Below are 18,334 nucleotides of genomic sequence, written 5' to 3' on the forward strand. Positions count from 1 at the left end.
GAAGAGATTGAGAGAGGTTCATAGACAGACAGATATAAGAGAAACAGATATAAGAGGGACATTGAGAAGGAGATAAAACAAGGAGAAGATAGAAAAGGATAGATAGAAACAGGATAGAAAGACAAAGCATGACAGAGAAGGACAGGCAGAAAGACAAATAAACAGACACATAAAGAGAGTGATTTGAATGAGAGTTAGGGGAAATGTTCATGTATTACACTCTAGATTTAACTTGGTATGCTGCATTCTATTTTTACTTGCATTATACTACCATTTATGTCTCTTCCATTGTGAAACAAGCAAAATATTCTTAACTCTCATAACTCTAGTGTTCTTTTGATTGTTAAGATTAGCATGATCAACTTGCCAATAATAAGGCATGCATAACACTATGAACCTTAGTCATTATAAAGCTAAACATCGCATGATGATAAGATGATTTTCTTTTTGTTCAGAATGGAAAGCTCTAACAGATGCAGAAGCAATATGTGGATGATGCTAGCTAAATGGCTTAAAAACCCTTTTGTGCCTGGCTTACAAAGCATGTACGCATTTTACATTAGCATTTAATCACTGCATCGGCGTCTAGCTTGATTCGTTTTTACAGCAATGATCTCCATGTTACATGGTTCCTCCTGCACCGCTGTGCTTAGAAAAGACAGGCGACACCACATCCCAAGAAAGCTCTAATTTGCGTAGCTCCAACGGATCAGAACTGATGGAACTCTTTCACAATAAGTCCAAGAAGTCCCTCCTCTGCCTGTGTCTTTCACCAACGACAAGCTCTCTTTGTCGTCACTCCTCGACAGTCCTGTGATGTCATCTCGAGTCACCGCCTACAGGTGTCACTGACTGAGTTATCGCTATGGCAACCTTGTCTCCCTCGCCGACCATATCCCCGCACTTGACTGGCTCCTTTCCAAGGTTCTCGATCCTACAATGGAAGAGAAAGACATTAAAAGAGTGAGATAACAAATGCTACAGTTCATAGAACTATTAGATGGTTATGTTGTTTACATAATAATGAATACACCCCTTCACGGTTAAGGCCACCTTTTTAATTTGCAAATAAACGTCATCAATATTTTTAGACGCGCATGTATTGTTACGTCACTGCCTGCGATGCGCGCTCACATCATATCGACACAAGCACTTTGCATGCTGCATGAAATAAAATTTACTCGCAATTTAAAATGGCACCCATGTCGACGCGTGCACACTCTTGTGACCGAGAAAGGGTGTAGTGTAGCATCAATGATCATTCGGAGGGATGCTATTTTCTTATTCCAGCATGGACAAAGTCATATGGAATCTTTCAGAATTTACTTGTGCAAATAAAAAGCAGTTCTGTGGATGTTGATATTGCATCCTGATATCTGGGAGAGAGGATGGCGTTTGGACTTTCTATATTCATCCTTATCTCTCTTTTTCTTATCTTGTTAATTAAGTTCTGAATCGACATGGCGCTCATCATACATGTACACATATAATTATGCAAAAATACAATAAATAAGGAACTCCCTCAAAAAGAAGAAATCATTTTACATTTTTAAACATTTTTAATCTTCACCAATAGGGATTTCTCAAGTAAGATGATTTATTTCAAGAAATTTTAATGATTTCTTTCTAAAAAGTAATAGTTAGTAATGATTTATTTTTAAATAAATCATTTCTTGAGGAGCTCTATGGGTAAACATTTGTAAAATAATTCCATCATGTATAGAGGGATTAGTTATCATGTTTTTGCATATTTTTGAACTCCAAGCAAAATCCAAGTAAATGGAAATGTTGTGTTTGTAAATAAATACAGAAGACTTAAGCAGAACTTAACAGAACTACTCCTTCAAGACTCAAGAATTAAACTACTGATTTAAAGACCCTCACTGATCTTAAAATGGATGACTTGCAGAAGAACAAACAAGAAACCACATCTAATCCCTCTCATGATAGGGCAAAAACACATGAAAACCAATGTTAATTACTTGGTAAAAACATGAATGTTATGGATACAAAATCTACAGTAGACTTCAGAGACTGAATCATAGAATTACAGTGCAAATTTTTTTTTTTACAAGGATGAGTAAGGAGAGCATTCACGATTAGACTTCAAATCATTATACAAAGGTTTCCCAGCAAGCACTCTGTCCCAGGTAATATGTACTGGAAAACTTGAAAATCTAGGGTAGTTTCTTTGAGCACTTGACATGAAACATGGAGGATTGGCACATATGAACAGACAATCCTAAATCACGGAATTACTTTGCAAGCTTTTTACAATAATTCTAGGTCAAGCTTTGAAACAAAGAGGTATTCATTAATGCCCTGTCCCAGATACATTATCCTCGGCTAGCTACTTAATCACACTACAAATATGCTTACCGTATTTGCCGGCGTATAGGCCGCATTATTTTTGGAAGAAAAAATATCAAAAAGTCGGGGTGCGGCCTATGCGGCGAAAGAGTAAAAAAAAAGATTTTTTTTTTTTTTTTTTTTTTTATTTTTTTTTTAGTTTTGATTTATGGCGCTATGCCTGGCAATGTCTCCCAGCTCAGTAATCATTGTTGACTCACCACTCGGAAACTACAACAACACTAAAATTTGTCTGTCATCTTGGTTTGAAAGTAATCTTTCTAATAGATCTCAATATGTAGTTTATAATAATAATTCCTCAATTTTTTTTATATAACAAATGGTGTACCACAAGGTACTATCCTAGGACCTAGTACTCTTTTGTTTTTAATTCACATTAATGATCTTACACATTCTTCTAAAAACGACATTGTTACTATTATTTTGTGACAAGTTTACAAGCACAAATCAGCGCCTTTAACTGCACCTCGATGTTAAATGAAGGTCCTTCCCCGCGTGGGTTTTCGGCAACAAAACAACAACAACAACAACCACACACAAAAAACAAAAAAAACGATTTTTTTTTTTTTTTTTTTTTTTTTTTTTTTTTTTTAATGTCAAAATCGGGGGTGCGGCCTATACGGCGGTGCGGCCTTTACGCCGGCAAATACGGTACATGAAATTGATAGTGTCTCGACAGGAAAAAGGAATAAAGGGATGATGGCAAAATATGTCATGGAACTGCCATAAACACATGTCGTCATCCATCCTTCCGCACGAAGTTGTTTTTGCGAGTATTGACCATTTCTTATTATCCCTTGGCTCTAACTCATATTAAATTAGGCATCTTGGGTGACCATGATATATGATTCATTATAAACTGCTACTGTAATTGTTTCTTTCTCCTGTTCTTCAGTAGAAAGGAGATATTTTTCTTCATTTTGGGAATGGGTAAATGCCTTGTTTTTCTACATTTTGAAGAATGAAGCCAGTTTGCACTGTTCTAATAATCCAATTTGCTTGCTCTGCCCCATAGCAAAAAACAAAAGTAACTAATTTTGCCACATTTTTTACATTGGGGGGCGAATGGCTATTTGTATGGTGTCCGTTGGTAGGAGGGGGAGGGGTATATATTTTGTAAAATCAAAATGATTATTTTTGAAAATAAATCCTAGAAAAGTTGACCTCATTTGCAAAGAAATGGTGCTACATCAAATACTTCATAGACTGTTTTGGATTTTTAAGAACAATATTGAAAGCTGATATTAAAAAAAGTAGGTAAAAAAAGAGAAAGCTCTCAGTAACTCTGAGCTGTAAATTGTGATAAGTGTTTTATGTAACCTAACATAATATGCTAATCTTGATGACCTCCGTGAGTACCAATCTCAGTAATCGGTCTGCACTATTTAAACATTGTCCAGGATAATATGTACATAGACAAAACAAACTAGTCTGATGTATTGTCTACGCAGAAGAGAGAGACATAATCTTAAAACACTGTTATCCTATAAAGATAACATATAAAGTACACATGCACTGTCATTGGTCTTTGATTTATACAACGAATGCCATGTCTTACTGATTTATACAAGATGCTAATTTATGTGATGAATGTGATATCATTTTTTTTTTAAATGAGAAGTTAAAAAAAATATAGATTTAACCAGGTACTATCAAACCATTACGGCTTTTAAGTTTCTAACGCAATAAAAATAACAGTGTCTGCATGGTATTTTCTTTTTTCATTTTACCTGACACATCGCATATTTAGCCATAGCAGTAGCTGTAGCAGTAGCTGTTTCTACTCTAAAGAGATATCAAACAGAATCAAATGATTTCTTAACCATCTAGATTTCTTGGTTATAGGCATGCCAAACCACAGCTATCAGTCATCATAACCATAACAGACTGTTCACAATAATAAGCATCGCACAGTTATTTTGCAGTATGTTGCCAAGAGCTGCACTACTGAAATTAACCCATTGGTCCGCATTCTATAAATGTATTTAAACCTGACCCTGGGTCTAAAATCTTGCTTTACAATTTTAAGAAAAACTTCGGCCTAACTTCTTAAATGTTACACTAGGGCCCCCATCTTACAAAGAGATATGATTGATCCAAATCAATCGTAAGTCCTACAATCAATCGCAAGTTGGCAGTCTCCTATCTCTTATGTCTCTTATCTCTTATGTGATTGATATCAATTCTTTTGTAAGACGGGCCCAGATTTTGAAAAAAGGCCTAAACCAGGCGTCAGGTTTACATTTCAGTAAAATGCAGGCCATTAAGTGTTTAGAAGACCACTAGCTAGCTCTATGAAACATTGGAATGGTCCAAGTGGCTTCTTGGAAAGTAATCACTACTCTACTATCAGGATTCAGGCCTTGTGGGTGACCTAGTGAACAAACAATGATCATGTAGAGGCTAATTGTAGGGTCCTATCTGCAGAGTTAATGTCTTTGAATGTATGCTATCAGTAGCATTGAGGATAAGAGATTGTATACATAATCTCTGATTAATTCCATTATTGCATAATTCGGACTGTGTTTCTGGAAGACTGTCCCCAGGATGACCTCCATTCCGCTACCATCTCCAAGGAAAATGGCATCCTACGACCATTACCCCCATCATCAAGACACCCTCCCCCTTCCTCCATACAACTAACATTGCAGATAGCTATTCCATCAGTAAGATAACCCCAAGGTCAATTACTACATACATGTAGATGATCATCCTAATGACAATTACACATTTGAATTGGCAATAATAGTCCTGTCTGACTAGCTGACCAATGGAGTAAATCATCTTCATGGCAATTGTCCACAGGAGAGTAATCAAGCAGTTTCTAGGGGTTCTAAGTCCTGAGTTTAATAATCATTAGGGTTTTTAATCTAGTCTACATTTTAATTTAAATCCTATTCATATCTTAGTAATTGCACACTGTCAGTGGGCCGATAATACCTTCTAACTTAGACATGTTTAATTTACAAGAGTGCAAAAAACTTTCAAGTTTAGCCCAACAAGAGCATAGATAATGACCATTACTATGCAGGTCAGTTGTGTTAACATTGTTGAAAATATGTGTTGTGTTTATCAGAACATTAAATTGGTCCTTAGATACAAAATTACAAAGGAAAAATAAATGGCCAGAAATTGAGTTAACCCCCTGTCCACACACAACATTTTCCGTGATTAGGCATGATTAGCTATACCGTTTCGCGATAGTTATACAGTTTCGCGATAGTTATACGATGAAATTGTGTGTGTGGACGCTCACTAATGATATGTCGTATAACGAAACGTCGTATAACGAAACGTTGTATAACGAAACGTTGTATAACGAAACACAGGTTTGGGCATCGTTTCGAACTAGAACTCAATAAAGAATCACGCCTAATCACGCCTAATCACGGAAGGTGTTGTGTGTGGACGTAACTAGTGTAACTAACTGGGCGGGGGTTAACGTGACCTCGCGCGAAAGGAGACCTGACCACTCATTTCCGCTTCCATTTCATGACCGCAGTAGCAAACTGTGCACCTATACGACATTTCGCTGTAGAGTTTCAGGATTACTTTCTTCTGTGTGTGGACATCCTGGAATTTATACAATGAATATTTATACGATGTTTCTTGTGTGTGGACACTCTGAAATTTTATACGATGATTCTTTATACGACGTTTCGTTACAGAGTTTCGGGATAAATTGTTTTGTGTGTGGACAAGCTGTCAGAGGTATTATCAACCCATCATTGGTATCAAAAGCATGTATCTACATCAACAATGCTAAAACTGCTTTATCATTATCATCATTGTGTATTTGGCATCACCTGTGCCTGGGAAACAAAAAGCGAACTGAATCACTGTAACCCTCGGGTCTCTCCTCCCGGTATAACTGAATGGGATTGTGAAGGTGGACGACTACACCGGGGTTTCCCCCTTACTCTTTAATATACGAATAGTTGATTCGGCATAAACCTACTTGACTTTGAGGGAGCTGTCCATGGATTCCGAGATACCCTCGTCGTTTGCATCGGGTATCCCATGATCCATCAGGTCGGCCTCGACGCAGGATCTTCGATCACCTTCTACAGTACTGCTCTCACTCTCCTGGTCTGTTCCAACACGCTCATTTCTGGAAAATATGGAGAATGGAGATAAAGTATCATGATCAAAATTGGTATTCAATGGCATATATATTGCCAGAAATTCAACAGATTTTCTAAATTTGACCAATTGAATTGCCTAATAGTGTATTCTTAAACCTGTCTTATAATAATCTTGACAGTACTTTTAAAGAGGCCCCCCAAAAAGGAAACTCCTCTCAGACTTGCCAAGTTGGGTGCAAGCTGGGTGCCAGGTTAGATCTTGGACCTACTATATCCATGGTTAGATCAAGCTGACTGGGTGGAGCTAAGGAGAAGCTTGCAATAGATTACCATAGCTTGTGTGGATTGGCACCAACTTGCAATCGCTTTCTGCATGTTCTATAAATACATGCACTGTCAAATCTGTCTATTGAGGCTACCCAAGGGAATCAGAGAAAGTGGCCACTGTAGGCAGGTGGCCTTCCCAGACAGGATATACAATGCATCTTTCTTTCCTGAGGGAGACAAAATACATGGCCACTATAGACAGGTGGCTTTTCTAGAGAGGTGGCTACTAAGACAGGATTCACTGTATTTGTTGTGCCTATAGGCAAGTTGCTAAAAGTTGTGTGTATTAAATGAATCGTTTAACAATGTTAAATCTGAGATGCACAGCCCTACGTGTTATCAGTGTCTGTGATATGGTGTAATATTGAAGCCCTAAAAAAAAAACGCGCTTCAAAATGATCAAGAAGTGCCTCAAAAAAGTAAAGTGACTGGTTTTACCATACTCGTAGTCCCCAATAGACTGTAGTGTTATGAAAACCGTTAGGAAAACGCAAACTTTGGTTTTGATTTCCAATCATAAATATCTTGATAATCAGACAGGTGATTGGCTTGTAAAAGTCATGGGGTTCCTGACTGACCTAAAGGTTTATAATTATCATTGCAGCCTGAGCAAAATCCAGGATTTGGTTTCAGAATCTGAGACAAAGTTACCGGATCCCTTTAAGTGTTACAGAGTTGTTTTTCAATATCTCTGCAAGTTGTGACAAGTTAACTTAGGGTCTGGCTCAGTATCCACCTTGTGACAAGCTCGCTCGGAAAAAACAAGACCGAACTTAGTATTGAATGCTACATAAATATGAAAATTCCATGGAGCGAAATGATAACTTACTCCAGAGTCTCCAGTGGGAGCCCTGCATTCTCCAGTTCTTGTATCCTAGCTTTGAGACTCGCTATCTCTTCATTTTTCTTCCTCAACAATCTATCCCTCTCAGCACAGTCTCTCCTCAGGTTGTATGCTACTTCTTCCAAAGATTCCACCATTACCTGAACAAAATACAGCAACGAGAAGAATAATCGTTACATTACAATCGTTACATTACAATAATACAGCGAATGAAAGATATATGAAGAATGTTTCTTCTGAAGCAGCACGAACAGTCCTTCTACATGAAAAAACTTGTTACAATTGATGAGATTTTAACAAAATACAGAATTAATGATTTTGAGTGCATTTTATAACAATGCATGATTGTTTAACAGGAAATACATGAATTTATCATGTTCTATAACTGTTACAGACTAGGATTTAAATTAGAAAAGATCTACACAGCAAGCTAATTACAGATGAAAGAAAGACTTGAGGAAAATATTGCCTTGCCCTTGAAATGTATAAAAGAATAGAATACATATACATTTCAACTGCACACATTTGCAGCCAAGTTATAATTCAAATTACCGGTATGGAAATTCACTTACAGTTACAATACATTCACTATAGATCTTTCCAATCATCTATGACAGTTTTATATTAAGGTAAATCGAATCCGTCATAACTTTACAGGTACATCGTGCTTCGGTGGTTAGACTTTTCATTAAAATCCTTTCCACTGTAACTTCACCACAACATCATAGGTTTGCATGCAAGAAGGCAGTTACCGTACTGCCATTGACAATACACAGCGCTTATAGCCTTATTGCAGGCAGCCCCTGTTCAGTGATTCAAACCACTGAATTTTAGAGACTTTGCAGCATTTCATCGCGACGTGCTGTCAACTCTGGGTATACTTCATGAGTCAGGCTTGTATGCCTTTGCGGCCTTCACATTTACAAGGTACGTCTTCGGGGACTATAGTGACAAAGTACTATTGGAGCAATAATTCATGAGCGCTGAGGATTGTGTAACGAACATGTGATACAAGTCAAGCATAATCTGTCTTCTGCCCTAGAAATGACTTTATGATTATTGCAGGTAGCTGAATCTGTTTACACTTGAGATGCTACATAGTAATGTTAGATGTTTCCATTTCTTAGAAGCATGCTTACATTGATGCACTACATACTATGTCAGGACATAGGACATGGGGTTGATCAATGTTAGACATGCAAGGATATAATCTCTGATAATCAATATGAGAAACTTGAAATCTTCCCACAATGTGAAGTGCTATGAAACTGTTTAATATGTGTCAGTGCTATATACATGACGTTATATTATCATTATCATAGTCATTATCATTATTATCATTATCACTATTATTATCATTATTATTATCATAATTAATATCATTTTCAATATCATAATCACTATTATTATCATTTTCATTATCATTTTCATTATAATTTCATTATCATTTTCACTATCATTATCATTAATATTATTATCATCATCATCATCATCATCATCATCATCATCATCATCATCATCATCATCATCTCATTATAATTATATTATTTTATAGTGGAAATATGATTTGGCTATTTAATATCTGTGGCAAACCTCCAACTCGCTATATTCCTGTTCTTTATAATGCATTACTCATAGGGTGCGTTTAAGCTCAATTTTGAAGGCAGAATGAGCGATTTGAAACGCACATCGTAAACGCTCATCGTAATCGCAGTTCCACGGTGTACTGTTTATGCTCACTTCTCTGGCTCCTCCAGGCAATTCTCGCTGGGTGGCCTTAATTGGCCTTGCAGTTGGATTCGCAAAACTGCACTGTGCATGCTACGTAGACCCACTAGAGGTCAGTGCGTTGACCCCATTTAAACACATTTACAAATTGTAAACGCACCTTTTTGTGAGTTTACGATCGATGATCGTGATCGCCGTTTTTTGGTGATTCTACAAAAGTGAGAAAGGACACAACCGTGTTTTGAACTAAAGGCGTAACAGATGCCTGATTCTGGCCAGAAAAAGTTGAGCATAAACATACCCATAGACACTGCTAAGACCTTCACATTCACTTGGCACTGCATGGGGGAATTATAGCGGAGCCATGGAAAGAAGCAGAGCATATCAGTTTCCTAGAGAAAACATCACTTAACGACATCCCATTATGACTTCAATGTACTCTTCATGAGCTGAGGAACCCTACAAAGATAATATCCTAGAAATACAAAGGCCCTTTTTAATGACACTACCGTAAGTCAATTGTTATTTGTACTTCTCTATAGTAAAGCATACAAAATTGAAAACAGTGAAGAATTTCAAAAGCCATTTGAAGGTGATTTGAATCGGTTTTCAAAACATATCCCAGGAGTAATTTTAGAAGTCTGAAATATTAAGAAGTTTTAATTCTAAGATTTATGTCAAGCGAAAATAGAACTTAATTCTTTTGAAGAACCAAATAAATGAAATGATTTAATATATTTTGTCAATACTGAAATACAGATCGTCTCTAGAGTTTGGACATACCTACATGTATGTAGTTCAATTATGAAGCATATTATTTTAATCAATATTGTTTATCAATCAAAGAAACATATTTAAACATTACAAACTTTCTAAATTGTAAAAAACTTAGTAGATCTTGAACTGGATCCCTCCCTTTGGAGCAATCATATCATTCATGAATGTCTCCTCACCCTTGACATTTATGAGGTACTCTGTGGGGGACAAGGGGCTTATTAAGGGGGAGATCAAGGTGAATCAATCCATGTGCTTATACCCTGGATATTAAAGCTCACAGCTTGTCAGAGAGTTTTAACCAACCCCCCTGTTCAGACTACCAAACTTTTCTGTAAATATACATGAAAACCATACAGCTATTAACATTTTCTAGTCTGAAGTTTGTATAACGAAATATCGTATAGTTTTGAATGCAGGGCAATAAAGAATCAGGGTCCTGTTCTAATGTGATCAATGTATCATTAAGAAAACCTGCAACTGGGCGGGGCTTATCGAGAGTGCCCATCTATGATTGGCCAGCTCTGAGGTCAACTAACCTCCTCAAAACTAGATTCTTTATATTATGTGGTTATCCAGTGTGTAAGCCTCTTTCACAATACAATGATTCTTTATACAACTTTCGTACAATTTTCTCTAGTCTGAACAGGCTAGAAGATGATCAAGACAAGTTATCACAGTAATCCCAAAGATTAGGATAATCTATAAATCCTTCAGATATATTGCATCCTCTAATACACTCACTCTTCCCTTTGATATTCAGATGAATCTGATTGCATTGTTTGTTGAAACAAAGAAATCCTTTCAAAAAAGTTATGGAAAAGTTGTTTGCAGCTTTGATTTATTCCTTCCAAGATTGACTTTTATAAGAAGTTAAATCATAGTCAAAATGAATAACTATGACTACATAGATAAATGTCATCCCTCATGCTCTGAGCTATATATTTTCATAGTTTCCCGGTCATACTTTGTCTCTTGTTTCAAACTGCATCATCCTCTTCGAAAATATGCTCATCTACATGTGCGTAGTTCTTTTAATTCATTTGAGGAGAGACTCGGATTAGACCACCCAGTGAGCCATCGAGGTCACTGTGACAGGTGGCTATCTCATTAACTCAGCTCTCATTTAACATAAGAAAAAGAGGATCATGGGGGACCAACAGGCACCGATTTGGGAAGTTTCCTATATAGAGGGAGCAAGTAGCTACAAGTAGGACAGTGTGCCTTTAAAATAAAGCATTAATTCCCTTATGACTCTCTAACTAAAGCTTCCTTCTTGCTTTGAAGATGAAGAAATTCAAATGTTGCTAATTAGCTTATCTCTGTGGGGCAGTAGACCAATTACGTCACAGCACATGACCACGTGTATACAGTTCATGTTCACTTTAATTAACATCTGTAACGGAGTCTTGATCGTAAGGCATGAAAGCGAGCATACTTGCAAACGTTCATTTAGAGGGCAGTGAGCATAAAATGTCAAAACCATTGAGCGTGAATGAGATTCCTCCTGATTAAGGCATCAATCTGCAGAAGCTAATTAAAACATGCACGGTGATTGGGGAAATGTTTTATCATTACACGTTCACATAGTTTAATGCACCAGTAATGAAAAGACCTGTCTTGCTAAAGGGTAGAACTTATTAAAACTCGACAGACTAATCTGACAGAACATTGGAGGTAGAGACAAAATCAAAGGCAAAGTGTATGGGATAGAGAAAGACAGAGAAAGGCAAAGAAAGGCAAAGAAAGGCAAAGAAAGAGAGGCAAAGAGAGAGAGAGATTTAGAAAAGGAGAGGGGAGAGAAAGAGAGGGGCAAGAGAGATTGAGATTGAGATTGAGAGAGAGAGAGAGAGAGAGAGATTTAGAAAAGGAGAGAGAGAGGAGGGAGGGAGAAAGGGGGGATATAGGGGGATAGGGTGATTAACAATGGTACAGTATATCAAATGATAATTAAGTACCAATTCCTACAAAATATATACATTGTATTTATAGCAATCACACACCAACTGTACATGTATAAAGTACTTGTAAAAACAAGGACAGAATTACAAGTTTAAAAACAGTTTTAGAATAGTGATGAACAGAGAAAAAAATGAAATTTGGAATTGACTGATGAATAAAAAAAAACCAGAAACAAAATGAACCCTTCTCTTGCACAGCATTTAAATCGATCTTAAAAATGGGGAAATATTTGTTAAATACATAAAGCGTCACACTAAGGTCAAAATCATTTACCATTATGCCAAAGAAGTTCATGGCTGTAGCAATTTAGTTTAAATACCAGGGAATGTTTCTTTTATTTTTCTTCTTTCAAGCGCATCAATGTCATTACACATGAATGATTTCTATGATTAACATACTGTACAGAATAATTGTTTCTCAAACGAAGGCTGTAAAATATCTTCTGTTTACATTTTGCAATGAAATCAATCAGAATTTTTAAACTATAACACAGAATGCTGTTTGAGCAATGCTATTTGGATAGAAAAAAAGAATTTAAAATCCAACCTGGCCTGCCTGTTACAGTGTATATTCATTGACATTGAGTATATTTCTTCTGTTTGAGTACAAAAAAGAGAGAAAGGGGGAGCGAGTCACAATTCAATCACTACTTGAAATAGAAACAAAGAAAGAGAGAGAGAGAGAGAGAGAAAGAAAGAGAGAACAGGTATTCAAGCTTACAATGAGAAAAAAGAAAGGGAGAGGGGGAGATTTAAAAAAAAAGAGGAAACATCAGGTAGAGTAAGGTGTAAGGGGGTGAGTGAATGCATACTTAAAATAGAGATTGAAAGGAAGAGAAGATAAAGAGAGTTAGAAAAGAAAGAGAGAGAGAGAAGAAAATATGATTAAAGTAAAAGTGAGAATGAGATAGAGAGAGATAGAGAGAAGGGTTGAAAAAGTTTTTTTGGGGGGAGAGAATGCAAGAGAGAATTACAATCATAGAGAAAGAGAAGAAAAAAGGAGAGGGAGACAGAGAATGACATGACAGAAAGAGAGAGAGAGAGAAAGGTAGAAAACAGACAAGGTTATGGTGATAAAAAGAGGGGGTGACAGGGGTAAGCTACTCCCGATTATAACATGTCACACCTCACACCTACATGCATGTAGCCCAAACCTTATTACCCAATTGGAGCATCCCTACATCCCTTTATCCTAAATTGCCACTCCCGTCTCTCCTATTACCATCCAGGATTTATCCAGGACCTGTCTAAGCCATCAGGATACCACATAGCATATGAGAGGAAACAGGATACAAGCCAGATTTGAGAGGATAATGAAAGCAGAAACACAAATTTCCAATCTGGATGGATGTGCTACGCCCAGATCTGAATCCACATAGGAACCTGGACTTCACATTAATTTGACTATGTGAATGTAGAGGGATCTCTAAATATAGATTTTATGAGAAGAACCTGGACCCAAATTAGATAATGATTTATTTTTGTTAATGTGGTTTCATGTGGTTTACCACATGATCTGATCTACAAATGCACAATTTGGGTGTCAAATGATTCACGGAGAAAAACTGAAAGGCATTTGGCAAAAATCTAATACTTATACTCATGTTTAGGCATGATGCTCTGATTATCCAGGGTGAAAAATGTAATTTAATTTCCAGGTTGATTTTCGAACTAAACTTAACTTTGCAATCATATTTAGTGTCAGTGATTTCAAATATTAAAACCTGTCTTTGAACTTTTTGTATATTCAACAATTCTTGGGAGTCTCTTTTCAGGATTTGGCAGACATATCACAACCTCATTTTTTTTCTTTCTGGTATGATCTTTCACTAGCAAAAAAACACATAGAAGCTATTAAACTGTGTTGGTACTGACCACAGACTATATCACCTTGATACTATAGGTCAAGCTCTTGGATTTGCTTGACCTAGCATGAGTTTAGTCTGAAGTCACATGGCAGAGTCTATGCTTGCAGCCGAGTCCTACCATAGCACCTGATAGGACCCCTTCCCAATCTTTCCCCCTTCCTTTTCCTCCATTTTGCTATTAAATGTGACAGCTCACGTGAGCACTTGTCTTTTGGGACCCAAAGCTTTAGGAAGACAGAGTGCATTTGGAGTTATAGTTTAGTCACCTGTGCATGTTTCCATGTCCTTTCAGCTGAAAGAGGACAGAGAGAGAGAGAGAGAGAGAGGGAGAGAGAGAGAGGGAGAGAGAGGAGTGAGATAGAAAGAGAGTGAGAAGGAGAGATATTTATTTATATATATATATATATAGAGAGAGAGAGAGAGAGAGAGAGAGAGAGAGAGAGAGAGAAAGAGAGTGTGTGTATGTGTTTGTGTGCATGCTTGAGAGAGAAAGAGTGAAAGATAGATAAAAAAGAGAGAGTGAGAAAGAGAGATATATACATGTATATATATATATATATATATATATATGTAGAGAGAGAGAGAGAGAGAGAGGGGGGGGGGGGGGGGGGGGGGAGAGAGATGGAGAGAAAGAAAGTGAGGATGGACTAGAAATTCCTTGAATGAACAAAGAATGTTGGGGAAGTACAGAAATAGAAATGTTAGTCACAAAATAGTGGCTTTGGGGAATCCATGGATGTAGGCCGGAATTAAAAGATAAAGATCAAGATGATAGGTAAAGCTAGGATTGCTTCATGATTGCGCTAATTAGGACTGATCCTGAGCAATTGGCAAGGCTTATGTAGGTGTGCATGAACTGTTCACATTATTGAGATCCCCTAGAATCCCAAGAACATAATTCAATTTATAGAGAAGTTGTTCATGTATGAGAGAGAAATTAGTTCCAACATTAATTTGGAAGTAAAAACAGAAGTGATTATGTAATTAGTGATGTAATTAGTGATGTAATGCAATTACAAAATTTGGGCCGATGACAAATAGGGATATTAGAATAGCAAACATATTTAGGAGAGATAAATTGATGACTGCAGACGGATGAACTAGTTTGTCTGCTAGAGCGGTGTGTCAGGGTTTTCACACCTCAACCACCATTTAGAATGTGTGAGTCTCTTTTTAAGGCACATGTGGCAGTTCTAGGACATATTCAACTAATGCTGTAATTTCTGTCTAACCCATTAGCTCATTAGGTCTAACATCCCCCACCCAACCTGAAATAAAATAGGAAAGCTAAAGTCGTCCACATATGCCGCGGTAAACTGTGTCTGTTTACTGTTTTTTAAATTTTTATAAAGCAAACTTTAATAAGTGTACTAAAAAAGTTGAAAACAATTTTGATAAAAAAAAACAATGATTTTGAATCTCTCAACATGTTGCCAATTTAAGGATTTTAAAGTGTATATTTCTTTAAAAAATTCCTGACATTAAACAGAATATATTCATGAAACAAAAATGGATGCAGTGTGTGCAGAATTGGTTGCCCTTTCTACTCGGGCATCTGGCATATTTTTGGGGGGCTTTGAATCAAACTTTATTGAGCCAATTAAACCACAAAATGTGGAATTATTGTCACAAAAGGGTTAAACCTTGATGAAGTATGATGAACCCTGGCTTACCCTGCTCTCCTCTAGACTGTCATGCGGTCCAGGCGGATCGTTGAGACACAGGAACTCCTTGACGGGTGCACTGTAACAGGAGATACATAGAATAAATATCAGACATGACAAGCATACTTAGTGATGCTATACATAGAGGGCAGGCATCACGAGGGTGTACGTTCGGGGTGTGGTGCGCGGTAGGAAGAGAAGATCAAAACAATGCACATCACATGTCCTTCACCTATCGAAGACAGATCAAACTTAAAGGTACTACCAGCACGCATTTTGGTTTAATAACATGTCAATTATTCATACCCTTATTACCAAGTTTTGTAATTTTTTAAGTACAGTGAAACCTGCATATCAAAGAACACTCAAGGGACACATGGAAAGTTGTTTTATAGGAAGATGGTCTTTATGTACAGGTTCCAATGTGGTATTTCTATACACGTGGTTGCTAAAGCATGTATAAGGACTGTATGTAATATTTTCCAGATTCATGTTTCTTGAGAATATGACAATTAAAACCTACATTGTACATCTAAAAGTATTTAACAAAGGTCCTAATTCAACCGGTCCACCATTTGTTCTTGTGTTACAAAAAAACATTAAATGTACTAGAGGTATGAATAATTTAATTGTTCACTATACATTTATGGATTCTCATGTGCATTGTATATTGTATATGGCAAGCACCAGCAGCTTCTGGTTCAAAATACTGTTTGTGTTCACACAAAGCTGACAAAAAGATAAGAGACATCTACAACTATTTAGACAAAGGTTGGGTGGGTGCTTGTGATATGTTTGAAATTTTCAGATTAAGTTTGATCATGTAAGACCCATCAATCATAATTAATAATAATAATAACAAGTCAACGCAAAGCGTAGCATCCCCTCGCAGGGTACAATATACGTCAGAACAAGTTACCTCCATTGGACTATACTATTACATGTATATTACTAGGCAAGAAAGTTAACCACATTTTCACATATATAATTAGGGGTTTTGCATATTTAATGAGCTATGACCTTTCACCTTTGACCTACATACTCAGAAATCGAACTTAGGCTGTAAATGTATTTTGATTCCATGTACCTTTATATTAAATTTCATTAGAATTCGTCAAACATTACTCAAGTTATCAAATGGAAACCAGATTCACATATTTAATGAGCTATGACCTTTGACCTACATACTCCGAAATTGAACTTAGGTTGTGTTTTGATACCATGAACCTTCATATCAAATTTCATTAAAATCTGTCAAACATTACTAAAGTTATCGATCGGAGACCAGATGTGTATTTTTCACATATTTAATGAGCTATGACCTTTGACCTTTGACCTACGTACTCCAAAATTGAACTTAGCCTGTATTTTGATATCATGTACCTACATATCAAATTTCATTAAAATCCGTCAAACATTACTGAAGTTATCGATCGGAAACCAAATTTGTTACGGACAGACGGACGCACGCACGGAAGGAAGGAAGGACAGACGGCAGATAGCGCATATAACATAATTGTCTCTATGCGCTTAGATACGAGAGAGAGAGATGAAAAATATTGAGCTTTCACCATTTATTTCATTTTTTTTTCTTCATTTCATTTATAACATAATTATACAATTAGAATAAATCTATTTTGGGGGATTTGTAACATCTGTTATTGGGTAGCCCAGACGGGGTCAAAGTGCCCACGAGGACTGGTACCCGAGATAATATGACTGTATAGGCATATGTCACATGTAGATCACTGATTGGGAAATGACCACAGTTTCCTCTTATTCTAAAGGAAGAATTTATAAACTTTGTTAAATTATGTTGCTGATATGTAGTCATTTGATATTCAACCACATGTTGTGGGAAATTCTACCATGGTCTCTGCTCATGCATACTCTGTTGATGAATGGATTAATAATTAATTGACTTAATAATTTTACTATAAACAGATCAAGGGACTCAAGAAAATGGTCTTTGTTCAAGGGGAAACAAAATGCATTTTGTTTTCTTCATAGACAAGGTCATTGCTAAAGCAGGTTTGACTGTATCAGTGCAAGTTCAGTAATAATAACAGCAATAATACCAACTGTATAAGCCTGCCGCCGTCCCTTCTTGACACGACCTCATACTACATGAATAATTGCATCCATGGAACATTGTAGACATGTATCATTGACACGTACCTGTCCATGTTCAATTCCTTAGGAGGATGCATGAAATATTCATAAATGTCTGCTTGTATTAATACATCTTTAATTCTATCTCTCCCTATCTTTTCCCCTAACCATGGAACCTCGCATGACTGCCTAAATCTTTCAAGCCATTCATGTTAACACAGACCTAGCCTTTGAACTTAATGTGCTTTGAGTCTTTTATCATTGCCTTCCCCACATAAACATCCTCCTGTATCCTCCCTGCTGTTTCCTTCTCACATCACATTCTATAGGACGTGCAGGTACTACATGATCAAGATACTTGTATGCTAAACATAGAAAGAGAGAAAGAAAGAAAGACAGACAGAAAAAACTTCAACAATGAACCATACAAATGTATTATGATTGTCAAACTCCAGACCCACCTACATTGTTACCTTGCAAAGGATTCATGACAGAAAAAAAACTATGATTTCAATGATTAGTGAATAAACATAATCCTAAGGGAATTTTTGTTTTATTGTTCAATTTTTCTTTCTTATTCGCCCAAGCCATTCTATTGCCC

The 18,334-nt window shown here is 36.6% G+C and overlaps 1 protein-coding gene across 1 annotated transcript in view; it reads right to left on the reverse strand.

Moving 5' to 3' along the window:
* Positions 1 to 18,334, reverse strand: part of LOC100888112 (sorting nexin-16) — a 53,254-nt gene continuing 34,920 nt past the window's right edge. Inside the window, exons 5-8 of the mRNA XM_030975693.1 lie at positions 15,631 to 15,700; positions 7,612 to 7,766; positions 6,329 to 6,481; positions 1 to 934 (exon numbers count right to left, since the gene is read on the reverse strand). Of these exons, the coding sequence (XP_030831553.1) occupies positions 820 to 934; positions 6,329 to 6,481; positions 7,612 to 7,766; positions 15,631 to 15,700 (493 nt within the window). The 3' untranslated portion in view covers positions 1 to 819. The remainder of the gene's footprint in view (positions 935 to 6,328; positions 6,482 to 7,611; positions 7,767 to 15,630; positions 15,701 to 18,334) is intronic.

This window comes from Strongylocentrotus purpuratus, unplaced genomic scaffold (genome assembly GCF_000002235.5).
Source record: "Strongylocentrotus purpuratus isolate Spur 01 unplaced genomic scaffold, Spur_5.0 spur5_scaffold_8, whole genome shotgun sequence".
In the NCBI taxonomy this organism is placed as follows: Eukaryota; Metazoa; Echinodermata; class Echinoidea; order Camarodonta; family Strongylocentrotidae; genus Strongylocentrotus; species Strongylocentrotus purpuratus.